The sequence below is a fragment of the Podarcis liolepis genome, assembly GCF_965112155.1.
Source record: "Podarcis liolepis genome assembly, chromosome: 7".
Lineage (NCBI taxonomy): Eukaryota > Metazoa > Chordata > Lepidosauria > Squamata > Lacertidae > Podarcis > Podarcis liolepis.
In genome coordinates, this window is record NC_139561.1 from 31,605,475 (window position 1) to 31,623,681 (window position 18,207).

The following is an 18,207-nucleotide window of genomic DNA, read 5'->3' on the forward strand; positions in this document are numbered from 1 at the left end:
TTTCTTCTGTGCTCCTTTTGGTTAGTTTTTACCTCCTAAGCACAAGAACATTCAGTAGCCTGACTGCACAAAAAACAAATGGCTGGCCTGCATTGGACAGCAGAATATTGCTTTGTTTGTTTTTAATTTAAATTTTTCAAAATGTGAGAAACAAGGAACAAGCTTTGTATAGATGAATGCAATGTTCCTTAAAATAAATCTCAGCTGTTGTTTTAAATAAGAAATAAGAGGGTTAGTCCTCATAGTTGAGGTGGTTTGAAAACACCATCAAACCCACCTGATTTAAACTTAAGGTTAAACCATAGTTTATTTTCAACTGGTTTCATGAGAGTGAGCAGTGTGCTTTGAAGCTATTATTTCAAAGAATGGGCCTGAAGGAACCAGACCCCCACAATTATAGCCTAAATTGTCCTCGGCTCTAACTCATGAATTTGTTACACAAGACAGTTAGTTCAGTAGCTCTTTGTGCTAGATGCTCTGTGTGCAATCAAACACTAGCTCACAGAGTTACTGAATTAGCAGTCATGTGTAATAATAAGAATATGAATAATAATTCAGATTTTCTGCAAGTGGTGTAACCTCATTGGTTAAATATCTAAAAATATAATTGGATGCATTTTAAGTGATTGCTTAAGCTGGTATATTTCAGTTGCAGTCATTGTGGGTGTGGAATTGCACCAGAGTTGAATCACAATATTAAGTGATGCTAAATTGCTTCCTAAAGACTCTTTCTACCTTACAAAATAACTTGTAGACGATCACAGAAGAAAATAGGCCTTCTGAAGCAGCAGCTGGAAGAGGCAGTGGAAGAGGAGATGGCAGCACGCCGGATTCTAGCAGACCTGGTCAACTTGACAGAAAATATGACTCAAGAACGTAATCATCTTTTAAACTTGGTAATTTCTTTTAAAAAAAACCCTTTGTCTATATGTGGCCCCTTCTGGTTAAATGAAATAACCATAAGGAATTCAAAACCTTGTTTATATCATGAATGGGGCAGTGTTTGGAGCACTAAAGGCTGAAATACACATAGGGCTATAATCTTATGCAGAGTTGAACCTGGGAGTAAGCACCATTCAACTTGGTGGCACTTATTCTTTGTATAAGTGTTTATTTTGGGGTTATCAGAGAATTGCAGCTGACTAATTTTGCATAGTATTTTCCTGAAATTGACAGGTGCCAAACTTAAGTGTCATTGGAGTGCAGACCACAGAGTGTTTAGTTTTAGGATGAAATCCTAATCCCAGCTTCTGCCTGGTGGAAGCTGGGAGTGGCAGGACCACTGCCACATTCACAGATCTACTGAACATGCCAGTCAGGGAGGGTAGGCAGATGGCAGCGCTAGCCTGGAGCTGGTGCAGTGGTTGGGCCCAATACCCTCCAATGACTGCAGAGAGACTGGCTCCAGAACCATTGGATCTCAGACTGGCTCAGACAATCCCACAGCCTCAAATGACCCATTTTGGATCTTAGCACTGACTGCTGCTGATTCTGGCAATGACACCTCGGCCTGCCAGCCTGTTCAGTGGCTGAAAGTGGGATCACTGCATAGGGGAGGCTGGCAGAGGCCATAAGGACTGGGTGGAGGGACACACCTGCCCAATCCTGATTGACCCAGCACAGAAGGCATTTGGATTGCCCTGCCAATCAGGAAGCTGAAATGTCTTTACCGTAAAAGTTGCTGGTCTAGACTTGAATAACCACTTGACCATTGATATGCCAAGAAAGATATGTAAACCACCTTGCTTCCCATAGCCATCGCCAAGGAAGTCAGAAAAGGTGTAAAACACACTTTAATGTAATAGGTGAACTGAGGCCTCATGAGCATTGTGGGGGGAGGAGGCACACAAACACACAGTTGAAATTAAGATGGTACTTCTGGCATGCATGCAGTAGTTCCGTTTGCCTGCTTGAATCTAAATATTATTTTTTTTGTATCTATAGTGCCTACCACTAGGTGCTTTACAAACAGACCCTATGAAACTCACAATTTTAGACTGAGAAATGTGTGTTTATTTAAAAATGCCTTTTAAAAGGATAATTGATGAGAAGCAAGGAGAGGAATGCAAACTGTAGCAATTGATGGTCCACCACCTGGTTTGGAAAAAATCGTTTATATTTGAAACAATCCATTATATATTATCCCCTTCACCTATGGGTTCATGACAAGAGCAGTCAAGAAATAGGACGTTTCTGTGCCTCCTGTCCTGTTCTTCTTAGTTTTCCATTTTTATGATTTATTCATTTCATAGGTTTTATGTAAGGTTAAAATAGTACAGGAGACCTTTGTGCAAAATGCAGTCACAGATGTGGTTCGTTGGCATTTAGACTTCCCTCAGCATGATAAATAAATGATTCTTTTGAAACCAGTGAACTAAAGGTAGAATGTTTCCATTAATTCACTGAACAATAATGAGAGATCTGTAGGCAATAGCTCTTCTTGGTTGTTCAGGTAATTACTGTGACTGAAATCTGTTGCTAAAGTGGCTGATTTTGGAAAACTAGTCAGCATTTCAGTGTGTGTGTTTTCCCCCAGAACTGACCAGTATTCATTCTGTAATGCATTTTTCCTGCATATGGGTTTCATATGATTTCTGTAGTTTCTACTAGTTAGTCTGGCACAACACGTTTTGAACATTTCTTTTAAGGCTCACATGCCTCCTGAACAGTTTTTTTCAGCTAGGGCAGTAGTAGGGAGGGGCCACAGTTCTGTGGGAGAGCAGCTGCTTTGCCTGCCAATGAAGACTGACTCAACCCCCGGCATCTTCAGCTGAAAGGGTCTCTGGTAGCAAGTGATGGGAAACATTTGAGGGGGTGGGGCTGTGAATGGGCATGGTTATTCTGGTGCTTGTTGCCAAACTGTTTTAACGTAATCCTTTTAATTATTTTATTATTTTATCTTGTGTTCACTTCCCTGGGATCCTATGGGATAAAGGGCAGTCCAGAAATGTAATTGATATATACATAAATATATCAGTAGAATACATTTCAGAACAGCAAAATCTTTTGCCAGCTCACCTTCCCCCTCCTTTTTCCTCCAGACCAGTTGCTTGGAAAGACAGCAGGATGGTGTTCTCAACAAAATAGTAGAAGGAAACATGCGCCTAGGGATGTTAGAAGAGAAAGTGAAGGTGAGTAGAGTTTGCAGACAATATATCTATAGCACACTACAGTTCTTCTGTTATATATTGCAAATTTTTTTTGAACTGCAGTCACAAATATGTGGCTTGGTTCAAAGTGCTGCAACAGCCGCTATTTCATGCAGTTTTGCTTCTAGCTAATGCATGCCATGGATTTCTGCAGTAACAGGATGTGCTGGGAAAATGTATCTGACCTACAAAGCTGTAAAATGTTGTTAGAATGGGGTTTGTTTCATTTTTGCTTTGACTGGGTGTTTCGTCCCTGATTCTTTAGCCTTTTTTCTAAAGTTCTGCAGTAAAGAGGAATGTGAAAAGGAGCTCCGCATACGGTATGTTGCAGGCAGGAGGCCACTAGAGCACGAACAACTCTGGCCAGGCTATCCTGGCCCCAGAATGGCAGTAGCTAGCAAGAAGGCCTAAAGTGGGCATAAGCACACTCCAGCCATGAGCCACTTGGGACTCAAATGACGGGCTGGAATCCTGGAGCACTACCATATTGAACCTGTTCCTTCAGATTAAAGTGCAACCCTTCCCTGAACAGGTCATCCACATAATTTCTGGACTTAATAGCGAACCGCAGCACTTCTGCCTTGTCAGGAGCCCTGCTGGACCGGGCCAAAGACTCACCCACCCTGCATTAGGCTCCCCACCGTGACCAACCAGATGCTTCTGGGAATCAGACAAACAAGTTGAAGAGACAGTTTGCCCTTTCAGGTTGCTTTCCCCCAGTAACCTCCTTACTGAAACATTAAAAATGGCCTGAGCTCATGTAATTTGAGGGATGATTAGCAGTTTTGTGATAATTTGCTAGCCAAACCCTCCAGGGAATGACCTGTTTGGTTTAAGTTCTCTTCAGGGCTCCAGTTCTGCTCAGAATTAATTGTATCAACAATTATATGGATACTTTGAATGTGTGTATTTGCCAGTAGGAGGCTCATTTGGGAAGTATTTTTAGAGCGTGTATCTTAAATCCCTTTCACACACAAAATAGAGATATAAATATGTCTTTTCAGTTACCAGCTTTTAAGTGGCATTGGAATAATAATTATAGGTTTTCATATCAGAACTACAACAGTTGTTTTGTACTGTAGATGTTGTTGTAAAAGAATGTCAGTTTAATTTTTCTGGAACAATTACTGTAATGATAAACATCATAACCTTTTAGCATCAAACTGCGTCAAGCTGAGGCACTTTTGCCCTTTTGGTTTCACAGGCTTGTTTTGCATTCTCTTTCTTCTAGCCAGCCTTAAGATAAATATTTGATTAAAAGCAAGCACCCTGGAGTGAAATTGGCAGTTGGCCTAATTTTTGTTTCTCTCTTTTTTAGTCGTAGAAGAAAAATGCTAGCTGAGGGTAGCTTTCCACTAATCAAAATACTGTAATTCTTCATAAATATGGATGAGCTGTTGCAACTTCTAAGTGTCTCCAGTTAAGTATTTATTTTTGAGAAAAACAGTGAAGGCCCAATCCGCTTGTGCAGTGTTGTGTACGATTACTCTGGGCGTTCGTTTATAGTGGACAAGATCTGACATCCTGGGACCAGGTGACAGTTGCTGCTGCTGACGTCCTATCTGGTGTTTGCTGCAGTGAAAACTGTGAAGGGAATAATGGGGATACCATATCTACTGAGGTGTGGTAGGTGAGTGGAAGGGAGTGGCAGGCATTTGCAGTGCCACAGCAGATGCCCTCGAGTCGCTTGGGACACATTTCTCTCCATCACACTTCATGGAGTTCATCGCAGCAGACTCATCTGCTGGATGCCTAAGGATGTGGCTGATCCTGCTGCAGCCTATCCCGAACAAAATACACTTGCCCCACATCCAATATTAAAGGCACGAACTGCATTATAATTTGCAGAATCGTTTCATTTAAAGAAAAAGGAGAATTGGTTTAATACCCTGCCTTTCAACGTTATTGAGACTGTTTCCCTAAATAAATGTGACATAGCGAGCCGGCAGTAAATCACACTGTTCAAAGTTGGTCAACTCTTTATTAGCAAAACCACAATCTTCCCAGATTTGGCTGAGTGTCAGGCCTAGTGAGCACAGTAGCTCATCCCCGGTAGGTCTTATCCCACGAATCAGTTGCCAAGACTGAAAGTCCCCAGTTTCCCCCAGCCATCTTAAGTTCAGGGCTTTTCCTGGAGAGGGCTTTCCCCAAGCAATCGGAGGTGGTGCCTGCGTGTAGCTTGTCTCTCTTGCAGCTGTTTCAGCCCTCTTCTGTTTCTGGGAGATGGGGGGGGGAGGGGATCTTCTCTCAATAGCATGGGGACACACCCGTGACTCTTCACTAACCTGACTCATCTCTGCCTCTTGGCCTCCCTCTTCCTCCTCGACTGCTTCAGCTTGTGCGTCTGATCATGGACTTCTCTCTGCCACACACTCTCTCACTAAGCCCTGTTACCTCTTCGGCTTCCGATTCCTCCTCTTTCCAATCTTTCCCTCATTGTTGCCCCACTACCACTCTGGCCCCAGTTTGGCCCCATAGGTTTACCTGCCTGCGCCTAACATCGGGAGTGGGACAGATGGCATAGTCTGAGTCAACCTATGCTTCAGGCTAAGTGGGGAGGCCTGGGGCAGGCAGGGGGACTTGTTAGGTCTGGTAGCTGGAGGTTTACCTCCCCTGGCTTAACATTATGTGTGAGCAAGGCCAAAGATGATGTTGTAATGTGCAGTGCAGAAAAACAGTACCTGGGAACTAGACTCAGGCCTAATAATAATAATAATAATAATAATAATAATAATAATATATTATTATTATTATTTATACCCTGCCCATCTGGCTGAGTTTCCCCAGCCACTCTGGGCGGCTCCCAGTCGAGTGTTAAAAACAATACAGCATTAAATATCAAAAACTTCCTTAAACAGGGCTGTCTTATCCTAAAGATAGGATAGCTGCTTATTTCCTTCACATCTGAAGGGAGGGCGCCACTACCGAGAAGACCCTCTGTCTGAAAGCAAGACTGCATATAAAGGCCCTGTGATGTTTTCAGAAAAGGCTTAGGAAGGGGAGGAGGAAATTCCACAGCTGTGAGATGGCCACACCTTAATTTTTGGAGATTTACAACCCAGTCCCCTGTATGTTTTACTCAAAAGCAAATGCCACAATGTTATGGGGTGCTTACTTTTAGGTAAGTGGCAGTATGATAAGATGGTTCATTGGCTTTGCACATGCTTTGCATGCAAGGAAATCTCTACTTCAATTCCTGGTGTCAGTAGCAGGTGGTGGGAAAGAGCATGCTCTGCTTGAAATCCTGGAGAGCTGCTGCCAGAGTAGACAGAAGTGGGCTACAGGGGCAAATATTATGGCTAGGTGTAAGGCAATTTCCCATGTTCCCAGATGCCATATCAATATTGTATAGATAAAGGAACTAAATGATTTAGTCCTGTGGAAAAGCTGTGTACTAAATAAATGGTTGGCTCCCTAGCAAATATTCCAGCCCCTGGGAATTTGAGTCATGTAAGTACAACTTTTAATAGGATGAAGTTCAGTTCCTGTGACATATCAGTCCCATATTTCACTTTGGCAGTCCTGCTCTAAATCTAGCCTTTTGTGGGCAGCTTAGAGACTGCCTCTCCCAACACAAGGCCAGACAGGTTGGGCTTCATGTGCCTTTGCTCCAGGAAATGAGACAGTTGGGAGGAGCCCTGAGGCTTTGGAGTGCCACCACATGCAGTGCTCACTTGATCCCTTTGTGTCTCTTTTTGCAGAGAGGATGAAAAGCATTCTCCTTCCTCCTGTCCTTTGGGCAGCTACACTTACAGGTGTTCAGCCTGCACCAGCTGGAAGCCTCTTGAACATTTAAAATTCAATTGGGATTTTGGTCCTCCTTTCCCTACCAGCACAAGGCAGCTTGCAGCATGAGGTAGTCCAGCTAAAAACAACATTTTGCTCTTGCTGCTCTGTTGTTATGGTTTCACTGTTTTATTAAATTATCTGTTGCTGCGGAACTGTCGAGTTTTTATTGTTTTCTAATGTTTGGAGTATATTAAACTGCCTTGAGCTGAGAAGTCAGGAAAACCTTTAAAAAAGTTAGCCTTTATCCAAGGTGTGAAAGAGGAAGCTATTTTATTGTGATCACGGCTGGCTCTTTTGTTTTTTCTTGTATTAGTGCCCCCAAATCCTTAGGGGTATTTTATTTGGCATATACACCAGCCTATGGGCCACATTTTTTGTGGCCAACCTTCCAAGTTATGGGCAGGGCCAGAGTTAAAAGTGGGCAGGTTATTTGTTTGACAAAATAGTGGTCTCTAACTTAATGACCGGCTATGATTATTTCTTGGCTAAAAGCCGATTTGCTACCAAGTACATACCACATTGCCTAATGCAGTCCTTACATATGCCAGGTATTGGTCAATCCAGGAGCATACCTGCACCTCTGTTCTGTGGAGAAAGGAGCATCTTGGGATGGTAGATATGAATGAGGTTGTGAGCCTTATTAAAGTCATAGATCCAGCAGGTCCTGTCCTGGAGGTTTTGAGGAGGCTGGGATAGTGGTGGAGAAACTTGGTAGTACAGTAACTATTTGGCCCAGATAACAAGTGCACAGTTTCAGGAGGCCCAGTGCTGGTGCTTGCTGTTTCCTTATCCCATCCTTTACAAAGCCCCCAGGCCACAGCTAGCTGTGTCTTTCTCCTATAAAGCCAGCAACATGCTGACTTCTGTTGACAGCCCTGAGCAGCAGTCTACACCCACCCAGATCTTGCATGCATTTCCATCAGGAGAAACCTGTGTGCTTCAGCAGACCCTAGTCTGGAGTTCCCAGCTAAGAGTCTCCCATGGTCCCTTCACAGGCTGCTGGTTTAGGAAGGAGGCGTTCCAGATGTACACAGCTCCTGGGGGCCAGATTAAGTTGCTGGTAGCATTGGGTCCTTGGGTCTAAAGCTTGCCCTCCAACTGCTGAATCATGCCCACCGATCTTAGTGGAGGTTACTTTCACATAAAATAAGTAACAGGCTGCTGGTACCAAAGACCAAAAGCTTGACATTGTCTTAATTAGGAAAGTTTTCCTCTAGAGTTTCACTCAGAAAATAAAGCATAATTTACGACCTGTACCGGTAATTACAATGGCTTAAAAAAATGTAACAGTATGTTCTAGCAGAAAAGTTGCCAAATCTTTGTTTCAAGTAAAGAAACATTATTCCAGAACAGGAGAATCCATGCAATAAAACAGATCTCATTTCAGACCATCCCAGCTTCATAGCCTTTTATATAAGTATACATACCCTAGTTCCATCATTTTTGATTTGGCATCCATGTCTCAAAATACACAAATTCTAGACAGGTTGAAGAATAGATTGGCAATACCATTTCACCTAGTCTGTTCTTCAGATCTACATTTTTATTTCATCCTAGCTACAGGATCATCTAGTTTGACAGGGGAGATAGCGTGATAGTGCCGGTCCTTTCCCAGTCCTGCTATTCTCCTTCACTTTCCTCTTCCTCCGCTTCCTTGCCATTGTTGAAGCCCTTGTCAAAGCAGAACAAGAAGCAAGGCCATATCTCTCCTTCCAAATGCTGTCCCCTCTTTCATAAGCCAAATTTAGTCTCCAGCCTCCGAGGAAGCAAAAAAGAAATACCTTCCTCTCTTCTCCCTCAAAAACTGGGATGGAAAAAGTGCTGGGGGTAGAATACTCTTTTGCCTCCACAACCTCTAGGAGGTGTAGGGAGGGACACTATTCTCCTGGGGGGCTCAGTGATGCTTGGCCCTGTCAGGATTGTGGACATTGCGATGGAAGCTAAATAGCCCCTAGTGAGATAAAGAATTTTGCCTTCTGTCAGATGTATCCCTTATGGGATCCTACAAGTTTGCCCTGGAGAACTCTGTCAAAGCCATTAACCCCTCTGGGTTTTGTTCGTTGGTCACACTAATGTGTGGCTACCTGTTGGGAGAGTGGGATGGAATGTTAGGAACATCTAAATATAGATGTCTCATTTTCGGCTACTGATATTTTTTTAAAAAAGAAAAAATCCACAGTAGGCTTTAAAAAGCCTATACATTTGAAGGTCTATAGTGCCAATATCCAAAATTCCGTTTTTAAAAAATGTTAGTTTCTTGAGGAACAGTCGCACATTCCTTGGCAAAGGCATTGACAGAAGCCATACACAAGACACACAGTTAGACTGGATGGCACGAGACTGACACAGACAATTCCAAGGGTCACTTTCTGAATCACCAATAAATAGATTCCAAGTGGCAAAGAACCAAAATAGAAAAATCCCAGCAGCCACACCAGTATTCTAGGGACATGGTTACAGAGCTTAGAGAAAAGATCTTGATCCAGGTGGCTGTGAGAGTTCACAGATGCCGAGTCAAGGCTGTGATCTGTGTAGTAATCCGAGAGGGTGTTCTGGCTTGGCGTCCTTGTGGAGTCTCTCTGTACTTCCATGATGGTAATCACCAAACAGTTTGATGACCCATGAGAAGGACTGGAGGAAGCCAAGTTCTTTGGCGTCAAGACAACTTCTTTGCAGTCTGAGCTCCATGCTGTTTTGTCTTTTGTCATGAGTTTGGACATGATATTTGCGTCGTCAGGAAGGCCCTCCACTTCCTCTTCCTGCAGTTCTGTCTTGTGGCGGCAGAAGGGGCAGCAAATGCAATGGGAGCCATCTCCCATGTGGAGGATTTTTGTCAGGCATTTCGCACACACTCTGTGAAGGCAGTCCAAGATTTTGGGTTTGCGGCTCTGGACGTTAAACTTCTGGTAACAGATTTTGCATTCCAGCTCATCGTTCGGTACTTTTTCTTCTCCCTCTGTTTGAGAATGATTCATCTTTAAATTAGGCAGGCTGTAAAAGATAATAGCAGTGAGTTTCACCTTTAAATTATGCCCTTTTGGTAGTTGTTCGTAGAGCAGCCTTTCCCAACCTGGTCAGAAACTCCCATCATCCCCAACATTTGACTATGTTGGTTGGAGTTATTGGGACCTGTAGTCCAAACCATTTTGAGGGCATCAGGTTGGGGAAGCCTATCATAGAGTATATTCTTTACCGACAGAAAAAAGCAAATACGGTAGCAAGTTAAAACTGGTAGCAGTAGTTAAATGTAATTACCTCTTCTGATTAGAAGTTTCTGGTTTTCAGTTTCGTATAACTTCCCCAAATATTCACTGAATCTGTTTTGTTTTGTTTTATATCCTACTTTCCATCCTAGAGGAGATTGTTTCACCACCCCACAGACTGTAGAATGTATTAGACATTTTCTTGAATATCTGAACAGAACTACCTCACATAGTTAAATTGAGGGAGCCCAATATTACCCATTGAGCTTTGGGATCTTATAGGATTTGAACCCATGTGTCTGCATGCTGTGAAGCACTCTGTCCACTGCATCATGCCATCTTCCCCATCAGGGCCTAGATATGATTCCAAGGCCTGGGGCAAGTATACCCAGCAGCCCCCATTCCTCTGCTCTAAATTTACTTCCCCTCTTGAAGATTAGTTCTCCCTCTTCCCCTTCTCTAATTCCTTTTCTGAACTGCCTTGGGATGGCACCTGTGGGAAAAAGTGTCTGCACTACACTCAGATCCTGTGTGCTATTGGGAGTAAGTCTCATTAAATTCAGTAGTGCTTCTGTGCAAACTTACATACGGTCGATCTGTTAACATTAAGGAGCAATTACTCATCTGGAATATTTAGTTACTGCAGCTTATCAACATGGGAAAAAAGCAAGTTGGCTGGAAAACGTTTGGCTTTCAGTTGAGGATGTAACTCAGAAACTTGTATAACAGTTGCTACAACCCAACCTTGACAAGCATTTAGAGTTTGATTTGCATTGGAGACGAATCTTCTTATCATGCACGGATGCTCTTGTAATGTTGCACTCTGTTTCTGAGCTTACAGAGGGAGGGAAACTTAATAGTAGCTCATTTGGTGGTGCTGTGCATTTGAAATTATTGAGCAAAGGTATTACTTAACCTTTAGGGGGAAAACACCACCATTGAATGTAGGTTTCCCATGGCATTTCTTTGATTAATAAGAATGTGTGGTTGTGAAACTCTTAAGGATTTGATGGGTAAATAAGTGCGACAGTACATTTCACAGTTTTGTCTGTTTTGCCTGAAAAGGGGATTTGTTTCTGTTCACGTTTCCTAATAAGCAGAGCTGGCTCAGTCTTGGCTCATCACCCTCACGTTGCCATGCAGCAGTGATGGAATTTTAATGGGAACAGGCAAGGATTACAACAACAACAACAAGGGCATTTTTATTAGGAGACATTTTCATTTGCATCTTTGTCTTAACCATCAGGTCTGCTAAATGGTCTCGGTTTCTGACTTATTCTCTGGTGGGTCCACCCTGTGCACTCTTTCACAAGCATGGTGGAGCAGAGCAGGGTCTAACACTAGAAACAGAGAGTATGCATTTTGCATGTGATTCTTCCAAAAAATAGTTATGATAGCAGCATGTCCAAACACAACTTCTCTTTAACCATTGCTCCTTGGAAAGCATTCATAAGAGTGTAAATAGCAGGCATTAAGTTCCTCAGTTACCAAATTATCTCTGTCTGCTGTGAAATACTTTAACATATTCACCTGGATGGCGGGTGGGAATGCTTTTTAAGTAACGTATTTTTTGCACCATAACACTCACTTTTTTCCTCCTAAAAAGTAAAGGGAAATGTCTGTGCGTGTTATGGAGGGAATGCCTACGGGTGGCATGCCTACGGATTTTCCTCCTCTAAAAACTACGTGCGTGTTATGGTCGGGTGTGTGTTATAGAGCGAAAAATACGGTAGATTTAATTCCATGTCAACAAAGCAAGCAGTTAATTAGGTAAAATGTTTGTATTCAGTCTCTCTTTCCCTCAGGGACTCCCCAAGGAGGCCTTCAACAATATTAAAACACATTGTTTGGTGGTTGTGGTGGTTGCTGCTGCTGAGCTTTACAAGCATTAAAAGCCCAAACCAAATATTCAAGAAGCCAGAGAACAGGGAAGTAATCTCATCATATGAAAGATAACCAACAAACATCTCAGAATGTTATTCCATTATTGCTTAACTCAAGAGCACCCTGAAAATAACAAGTTTTTCATTGGAAGTTGAAAAATAAGCCAATTGTAGGGTTGGCCTAGGCTGACTCCCTCCAATGTAGGAACTGCGATGAAGAAGACAAGTTGACTTCTCTCAAAACCAGCCCCCCCCCAATCTTGGTCTGTGTGATCAGCTGCCAGGTCTTATCCATCATAATAGGGCATAGCTAGGGTACTAGCCTACATTACTCAAAAGTCTTCATGGCCACCATCACACTTTGGCATACGGCAGCTCTTCCAAGCTACAAACCTGATCCTTAACTGGGGTGGGATGGGGTTGCAACTCCATCCAAATTAGGCACTACACTTAATCCTAGATCAGCTCTTCTCCCACCTCTGTCTTACCTGGATTAATTTCAGTTTGTTCACCTACATCCAATTCATCGCTGATTTCAGGTACTGGGTCAGAACCTCAGCCACCCTGGGTTACATGGAAAGGAAAGAGACTTGTGCATCACCAGCATACTGACGGTATCCTCCTCCTCTCTGGACAACCTCACCCAGTGATTCATGTAGACGCTAAATAGCATAGGAGACTCTTGCAGTCACCCACAAGTTAAAGACCAATGGGTGGAGCAGCAGTCTCCCAGCACCGCCTTCTGAGATTGGCCCTTCAGGTACAATTCAAACCACTGCATGTCCCATCCCAGCAAGACAGCTCCAGAAGGATGCTATGATGGGTGATGTTGAACACTGCTGATTAAGAGGGCTGGACTTTCCCTGTCCACCTTCTGGTGTGGGTCTTCTGTTAGAACAACCAAGACCAGGCAAAAAAAACAGACTGAAATGCTTCTAGATCAGTAGTATGCTAGAGCTGGGCCACCTCTGCCCATTGAAGCAGGTATGCTCAAGTATTATTCCCCTATTCCTCCCAACAAATATTCTCTCTCACCCACTCCCTCTCTGACCCTTGTGCATGCTCTAATTCATTTTGTCCCTTTCCTGTTGCAGACATGAAACATGAAAGGGATAGACAGCCGTCGCAAGCAGACGAAATGTTCAGGTTGACAAACCTGCCTGTGTTAATTATAACAAGAGGGTTTTTTGTTTTGTTCTTTTAAAGCGATGTCATAAGACATTCCTTGGAGAGGCATGGAGGAGTAGTGGGGGAAATGGCAGGAGAGTTTAGGAAAATGTTTTCTTCGTTACTTAGAAAAAGTCTGATGTGTTGCCTGAAAGGACCTTTTGAACTGGGGGCAAGGCCAGTGATACATTTAAATAACCCCATACCTAGTTCATTGCATCCTCCTCACAGTGTTGGGCAGGGGAAGGCACCATTTCCAGGGACAAGCGTAAACCAGTCTAGCAACCACTACAAGTACCGTCTTGTGTTTAATAGTACCTTGTGTAGTATACTGCTTGGACGGTCATTTTCCAAAATGCATTGCAGGGGGAGTTGAATTAGATGACCCTTTGGGACCCTTCCACCTCTGAAACTCTGTGAGTTTCATGCTGAACTTACAAGCAATGACTTAGTTTGTAGCCATGGTGCTCTTCACAGTAGCAATGACTTGCTTGGCGCTGTTCTGTTTATTGACACACATTTTTAGTGCTTTCCTTGGTTTTATGTAAGTCTCCCTAGGACACTTATCTGCTGAAGAGCCGTTTAAAAACAGATGGAATAAATCAGAGTGGCATCCTGAGGGTGCTATGCACAGGAAGAAGCAATAGGCATGAGGAATGTGCTGAGCCCTTTACCTACCTGCTACTTTTCCTTTATGACTATAGCCCCACCACAGATGCTCATGTGTGTGCACACACAAGCACACACACACCACACAGAGTACCAAATGCAAAGTTATTATTGGAGATCTCCTGCATTTAAATTGGGAACCACAAGGTGTGTTCAGACCCCAAAGTCCTCACCAGGCACAAAAGGCAACAGAGCTATGCAGCATCAGCCTCTGAGATTGGCAAGCAATATTAAGACTGAAGGTCTGGATTGGGTAGAACTAGTCTATCCCATCTTGTTCTATTCAGAGTAGACCCATTGAAATGAATGGCACTAAGTTATGCTACCAACCTGGCCTTTCCCCCCCTGCCATGTACCACCTTCATGTTTGCACTTTGGGGTCCTTGGCTGAAGGCTATATCCCTCAGATCTAGATCTGGATGTGGGAGGTGTGCCTTGCTGAACGGTCAAGAAGATGCCACGGTGACCTCTTGATTAATTTGCTGCAGTATGCTCTGTGACACTTTCTTGAAGACTTTCCAGAAACTTCAAGTGGTCCAAAATGCAGCAGCTGGAATACTTTCCAAGACTGAGGTCTCATACTACGCTAGTCTTGAAACAACGGCATTTATTACCAGTCAGTTTCCAGACACAATTCAGACTGCAGGTATTGACCTTTTAAAGTCTTCTGCTGTCGTGTTCCTAATTATCTGAAAGAAGAATGCCTTCTCCCTTATCTTCCAGTCCCCTTTGTGTTCAGATTGTCAGAAGAGACCATCTCCAGTTCTAATACCTTCCTCCGATAACCCCTTCCCCAGGGACAAATTGCCTACACTTGAGCAATCTTAACACAGAGAAAACAAAATGAACCTGTCTGCAATTATAGTTAGCAAGTTATGTTGTTTCTTAGTGAATTTAGTATTTTAGAAGGAACAGAAGACGTCTTTCTTGGGAAGCTCTGGATGTTCGCTTTCTTCTGTACCACTCAAGAAGAGCAAGTAATCCACTTCACTGGTAAAAGCATCAAAGATGTTGTGGCACCTTGAAGACCAATAGGATTGTCTTTTTCATATATATATATATATATATATATATATATATATATATATATATATATATATTATTATTCATTTGGTATACCATGAGCCACTTTGAACACCATTGCAACAAAGTAGCATACCAATAAAGGTGGTGGCGCTAGATTCTATTCAATGGAAAATTATTCCATTAAAAATGGATTAGTCTCTTTCCTGCTTTTGCTACTACTGATTAATATGGCAACCTCTCTTTGAAGTTTGCATGTCACTGCTTGTAGCTTTTTCTTTTCATTGTTTCCAAGTTTTGCTCTTCATTTATAGTTTTGCTCTTCATTTATATTTCTGGTTTTGAGGATTTTAGGCAGCTGCTTGTGTCTAGGTGATAAAATGGAGCATGATTCAACCTCCCACCCCACTCCCAATATAACAGGTTTCCTTTAGGGAGTGCCATCCTGCTTTCACTTGTGATGCACCTTTCAATTCTGTGAAGGTCTAGGTATATTTGTCAAGCTTGACAGTTGAAAGGGGGTCTGGGGGGAGGAACCCAGGCAACCACCTGATCCAGAGGTATGATTGAAGCAGTTCCCCTCTTCAGAATTGTGTGCTTTGGAGTTCTCCAGTTGTACACACAGTTTTAGACAAAGCTCCCCATGCTTATCCATTTTCCCCCTTTAAAAGTTCTAGAGCAGTTGCTGCTTTATAAAGACAACATAACTGAGGGGGATGGAAGACTCCAAAGAGCCTCAGCCTAGGGAGCACTTTGAAGAAAGTGGGATCCCTATTTAGATAAATGCACCAATATTTAAAATGTCAAGACCATATGTAGATGTAGTAAAAACGGCTGCATTCCTTGTTTTCTTCAGTTCCATTCTCGCCTGCAAGAGAAACCTAAGCCAAGAGATAAAAGCTTTGTTCTGTTTCATAGAATTTTACATTGGGAAGGGGAGATCAGTTACCTATAGGATTACCTACAGCGTGGTGTAGTAGTTATAGTGTTGGACTAGGACATGGAAGATGAGGGTTCAAATCCCCACTCAGCCATGAATTTTATTGAGTTGTTCTGGCCACTGCCTCTTAGCTTAACCTGCCTCACAGGATTGTAGCAATGGTAAAATTGGGAAGGGGGAAAACCACTTCAGGTCCTTGAAGCAAAAGCAAGATATAAATGTAATGATAATAGGAACAAACAAATTATATGGACGGGAATCATTTTGCAGTAGAACACATAGCAAATATGTAGGGTTTTACCAGTTCCCTTGAGGAAAGATTGGAAGTGAAATTTGCTGGACTGGATAAACTCTATTTTAGTGCACCTTTCGGGTTCTCTCTTTTTATTTCTTCATTAGTGCATTTTCTCCCCCCGCCCTTTATACAATTAAAAGAAAAGAAAAAATTCACAGCTGTCAAAACCATATTATATACTTCTAAGAAGCAAACTGACACAGCGTAAGATTGGCAGTTATGATAAAGTAATAAAGAAATAAAACACACTAAAAAACCCCAAACCAATAAAACAATACAACTGCAGTGTAAACTATAACCAAAACATACCCATCGGGCAGGTAAATTTGTTGTTTGTTGCTCTCAGAATGGATGAGTTTAAAATAATTGGAAGAATTTATATGTAAAAATTCAAACTTTTTTTTTTGCTGTTTTAGATACATCCTGTGAAAAGGAAAGGGTTGTCCTTTATATAAAGTGTGGCACACTGGTTCAGAGTCACAACCTGATTTCCAAATGTTTACTGCCATTAAGTAAGAAGACAGGGAGCTGTCAGTTACCAGGCCCTGCTACTCACCTATCTAGTGCAGTACTGCCTACTCTGACTGCCAACAACTCTCTAGAGTCTCAGGCAGAAGCCTTTTCTACCGCCTGCATCCCTGTGTTTTGAAACTGGGGGGCCCAGAGCTTGAACCTGAGATCTCCTGCAGATACAGTGCATGTGCTCTACCCCTGAGCTGTGGTCCCTCCCATAAAGTTCAGTCTTCCTAAAATCTCAGGTGACAGTTTTCTGAGTTCATCCGACAAGCAAGCACCCAGTGCTCAAATCTGCAGGACGGCCAATGTCCCTTCAGGTGCTGTTGGACTCCAAATCCCATCAGTCCCCAGCAACGTGGCTCGTAGTCAGGGATGGTGGGAGTTGTAGTGCAGCAACATCTGGAGACAACAAGTTGGGTACCTCTGCAGTACTGCACCCTGTTTGTGCTAAACCATTATCTTTAACACAAGTAGACACGCTTCCATATACCATTGCCATCCATTTAAATATTGATGCAATTGAACATGCTTGAATTTTTATAGGATGGACTCCCACATCACCCTAGCTTAATTCTTTCCCCGGGCAACTTGTTTTCCTTTTAATCCCTGCTCTACTTTTAGACATGACTATTAGTACAAAGACTTGAATTAGAAACGGTGCTTTTCCAAGTCTGCTGGATAAATTTTCAGACCATGAAGACCTGAGGCAAGGGTATAGTTTTGATCTTCACACTAATAAATCTGAAACTGGCTAGCATTAACATCAGGCTTATCCAGAAGAAAAGGTTAAGGTATCCACAAAGCTGAGACCTTTTACATATAGGCGGATAAGAGGTTTTGTGTAAAGTAATAATCAGAATGAAACTTTTTGTCTAAGATGAAATATTTTTTCCTCCTTCACGTTCACTTAGCATTGCTTTTTGCATGCTTAGCCATTTTGCGATTCAGAAGTAAAATTCACTGTTTCAAAAAAGAACTAATGCTTTCTAAATAATGCCTTGCTTTTCTAAACAATGCATTTTCTCAGCAAAAGCAGGGAGAAACGTGTTGCATTCCAGTGCTTCAGTGAAAGGATACACAGCTTCAAGGCACCCAAAGCAATTATAAGGCAGCTGAGTTGTTTTTCCAAGATGAAAGGATTAATGAACATACATGCCACCCAGTAGCATCTCTTCCCAGCCTTACAGTGATACGTTAACAATTAAAATCAAATTATTAAACTTGTCTATAAGCAACATGTGCTTAAAGTCCAACTTGGCTTCCTGATGAGTCAAACATATTTGGATTTAAGACCTGTTTTATAAAGACCTTTCTCCAAAGGAAGGCATTAAAATAGCACAGTAGACCTATGCAGTGACACCTTTAGCTGTATGCTGTAGAAAGTGCATGCAGTAGAAATGCTTGAAGGAAGGACCAGGTCATTTCCAACCTACCCGATTTGTTCTTTGAACAAAGCACCCCTGGTTTCAGGATGAAGCCCCTGTGGGAGAAAACCATCTTCCCGCCAGTTGAGTTCCCGTCAGCTGGCTCGCAACCCCAGTGCTGATTCTAACTGGGCTGTGCTCCAACTCTC

General features: G+C 42.5%; 2 protein-coding genes across 4 annotated transcripts in view; one reads left to right on the forward strand and one right to left on the reverse strand.

The window, feature by feature from the left end:
- CEP89 (centrosomal protein 89) overlaps positions 1 to 18,207 on the forward strand; it is a 51,157-nt gene that overhangs the window by 20,996 nt on the left and 11,954 nt on the right. Inside the window, exons 15-16 of the mRNA XM_083512600.1 lie at positions 755 to 896; positions 3,042 to 3,131. Coding sequence (XP_083368726.1) covers positions 755 to 896; positions 3,042 to 3,131 — 232 coding nt within the window. The remainder of the gene's footprint in view (positions 1 to 754; positions 897 to 3,041; positions 3,132 to 18,207) is intronic.
- LOC310711038 (E3 ubiquitin-protein ligase RNF182-like) lies at positions 7,016 to 18,203 on the reverse strand. 3 transcript variants are annotated; one of them, XM_083512459.1, is made up of 3 exons: positions 18,068 to 18,203; positions 12,513 to 12,588; positions 7,016 to 9,929 (listed from the first exon to the last, which is right to left on the reverse strand). In XM_083512459.1, the coding sequence occupies exon 3, from the start codon at positions 9,911 to 9,913 to the stop codon at positions 9,188 to 9,190; it is 726 nt and encodes a 241-aa protein (XP_083368585.1). In that variant the 5' UTR covers positions 9,914 to 9,929; positions 12,513 to 12,588; positions 18,068 to 18,203; the 3' UTR covers positions 7,016 to 9,187. The 3 variants fall into 3 exon arrangements, with proteins under 3 accessions (XP_083368585.1, XP_083368583.1, XP_083368584.1); XM_083512457.1 differs by lacking the exon at positions 18,068 to 18,203 and adding an exon at positions 15,281 to 16,541 and having other exon boundaries at positions 12,513 to 14,648; XM_083512458.1 differs by lacking the exon at positions 12,513 to 12,588 and having other exon boundaries at positions 18,068 to 18,187.

Coding starts and splice junctions, on each gene's coding strand:
- LOC310711038 (XM_083512459.1), bottom strand. CDS start 9,913: ATGAATCATTCTCAAACAGAGGGAGAAGAAAAAGTACCGAACGATGAG.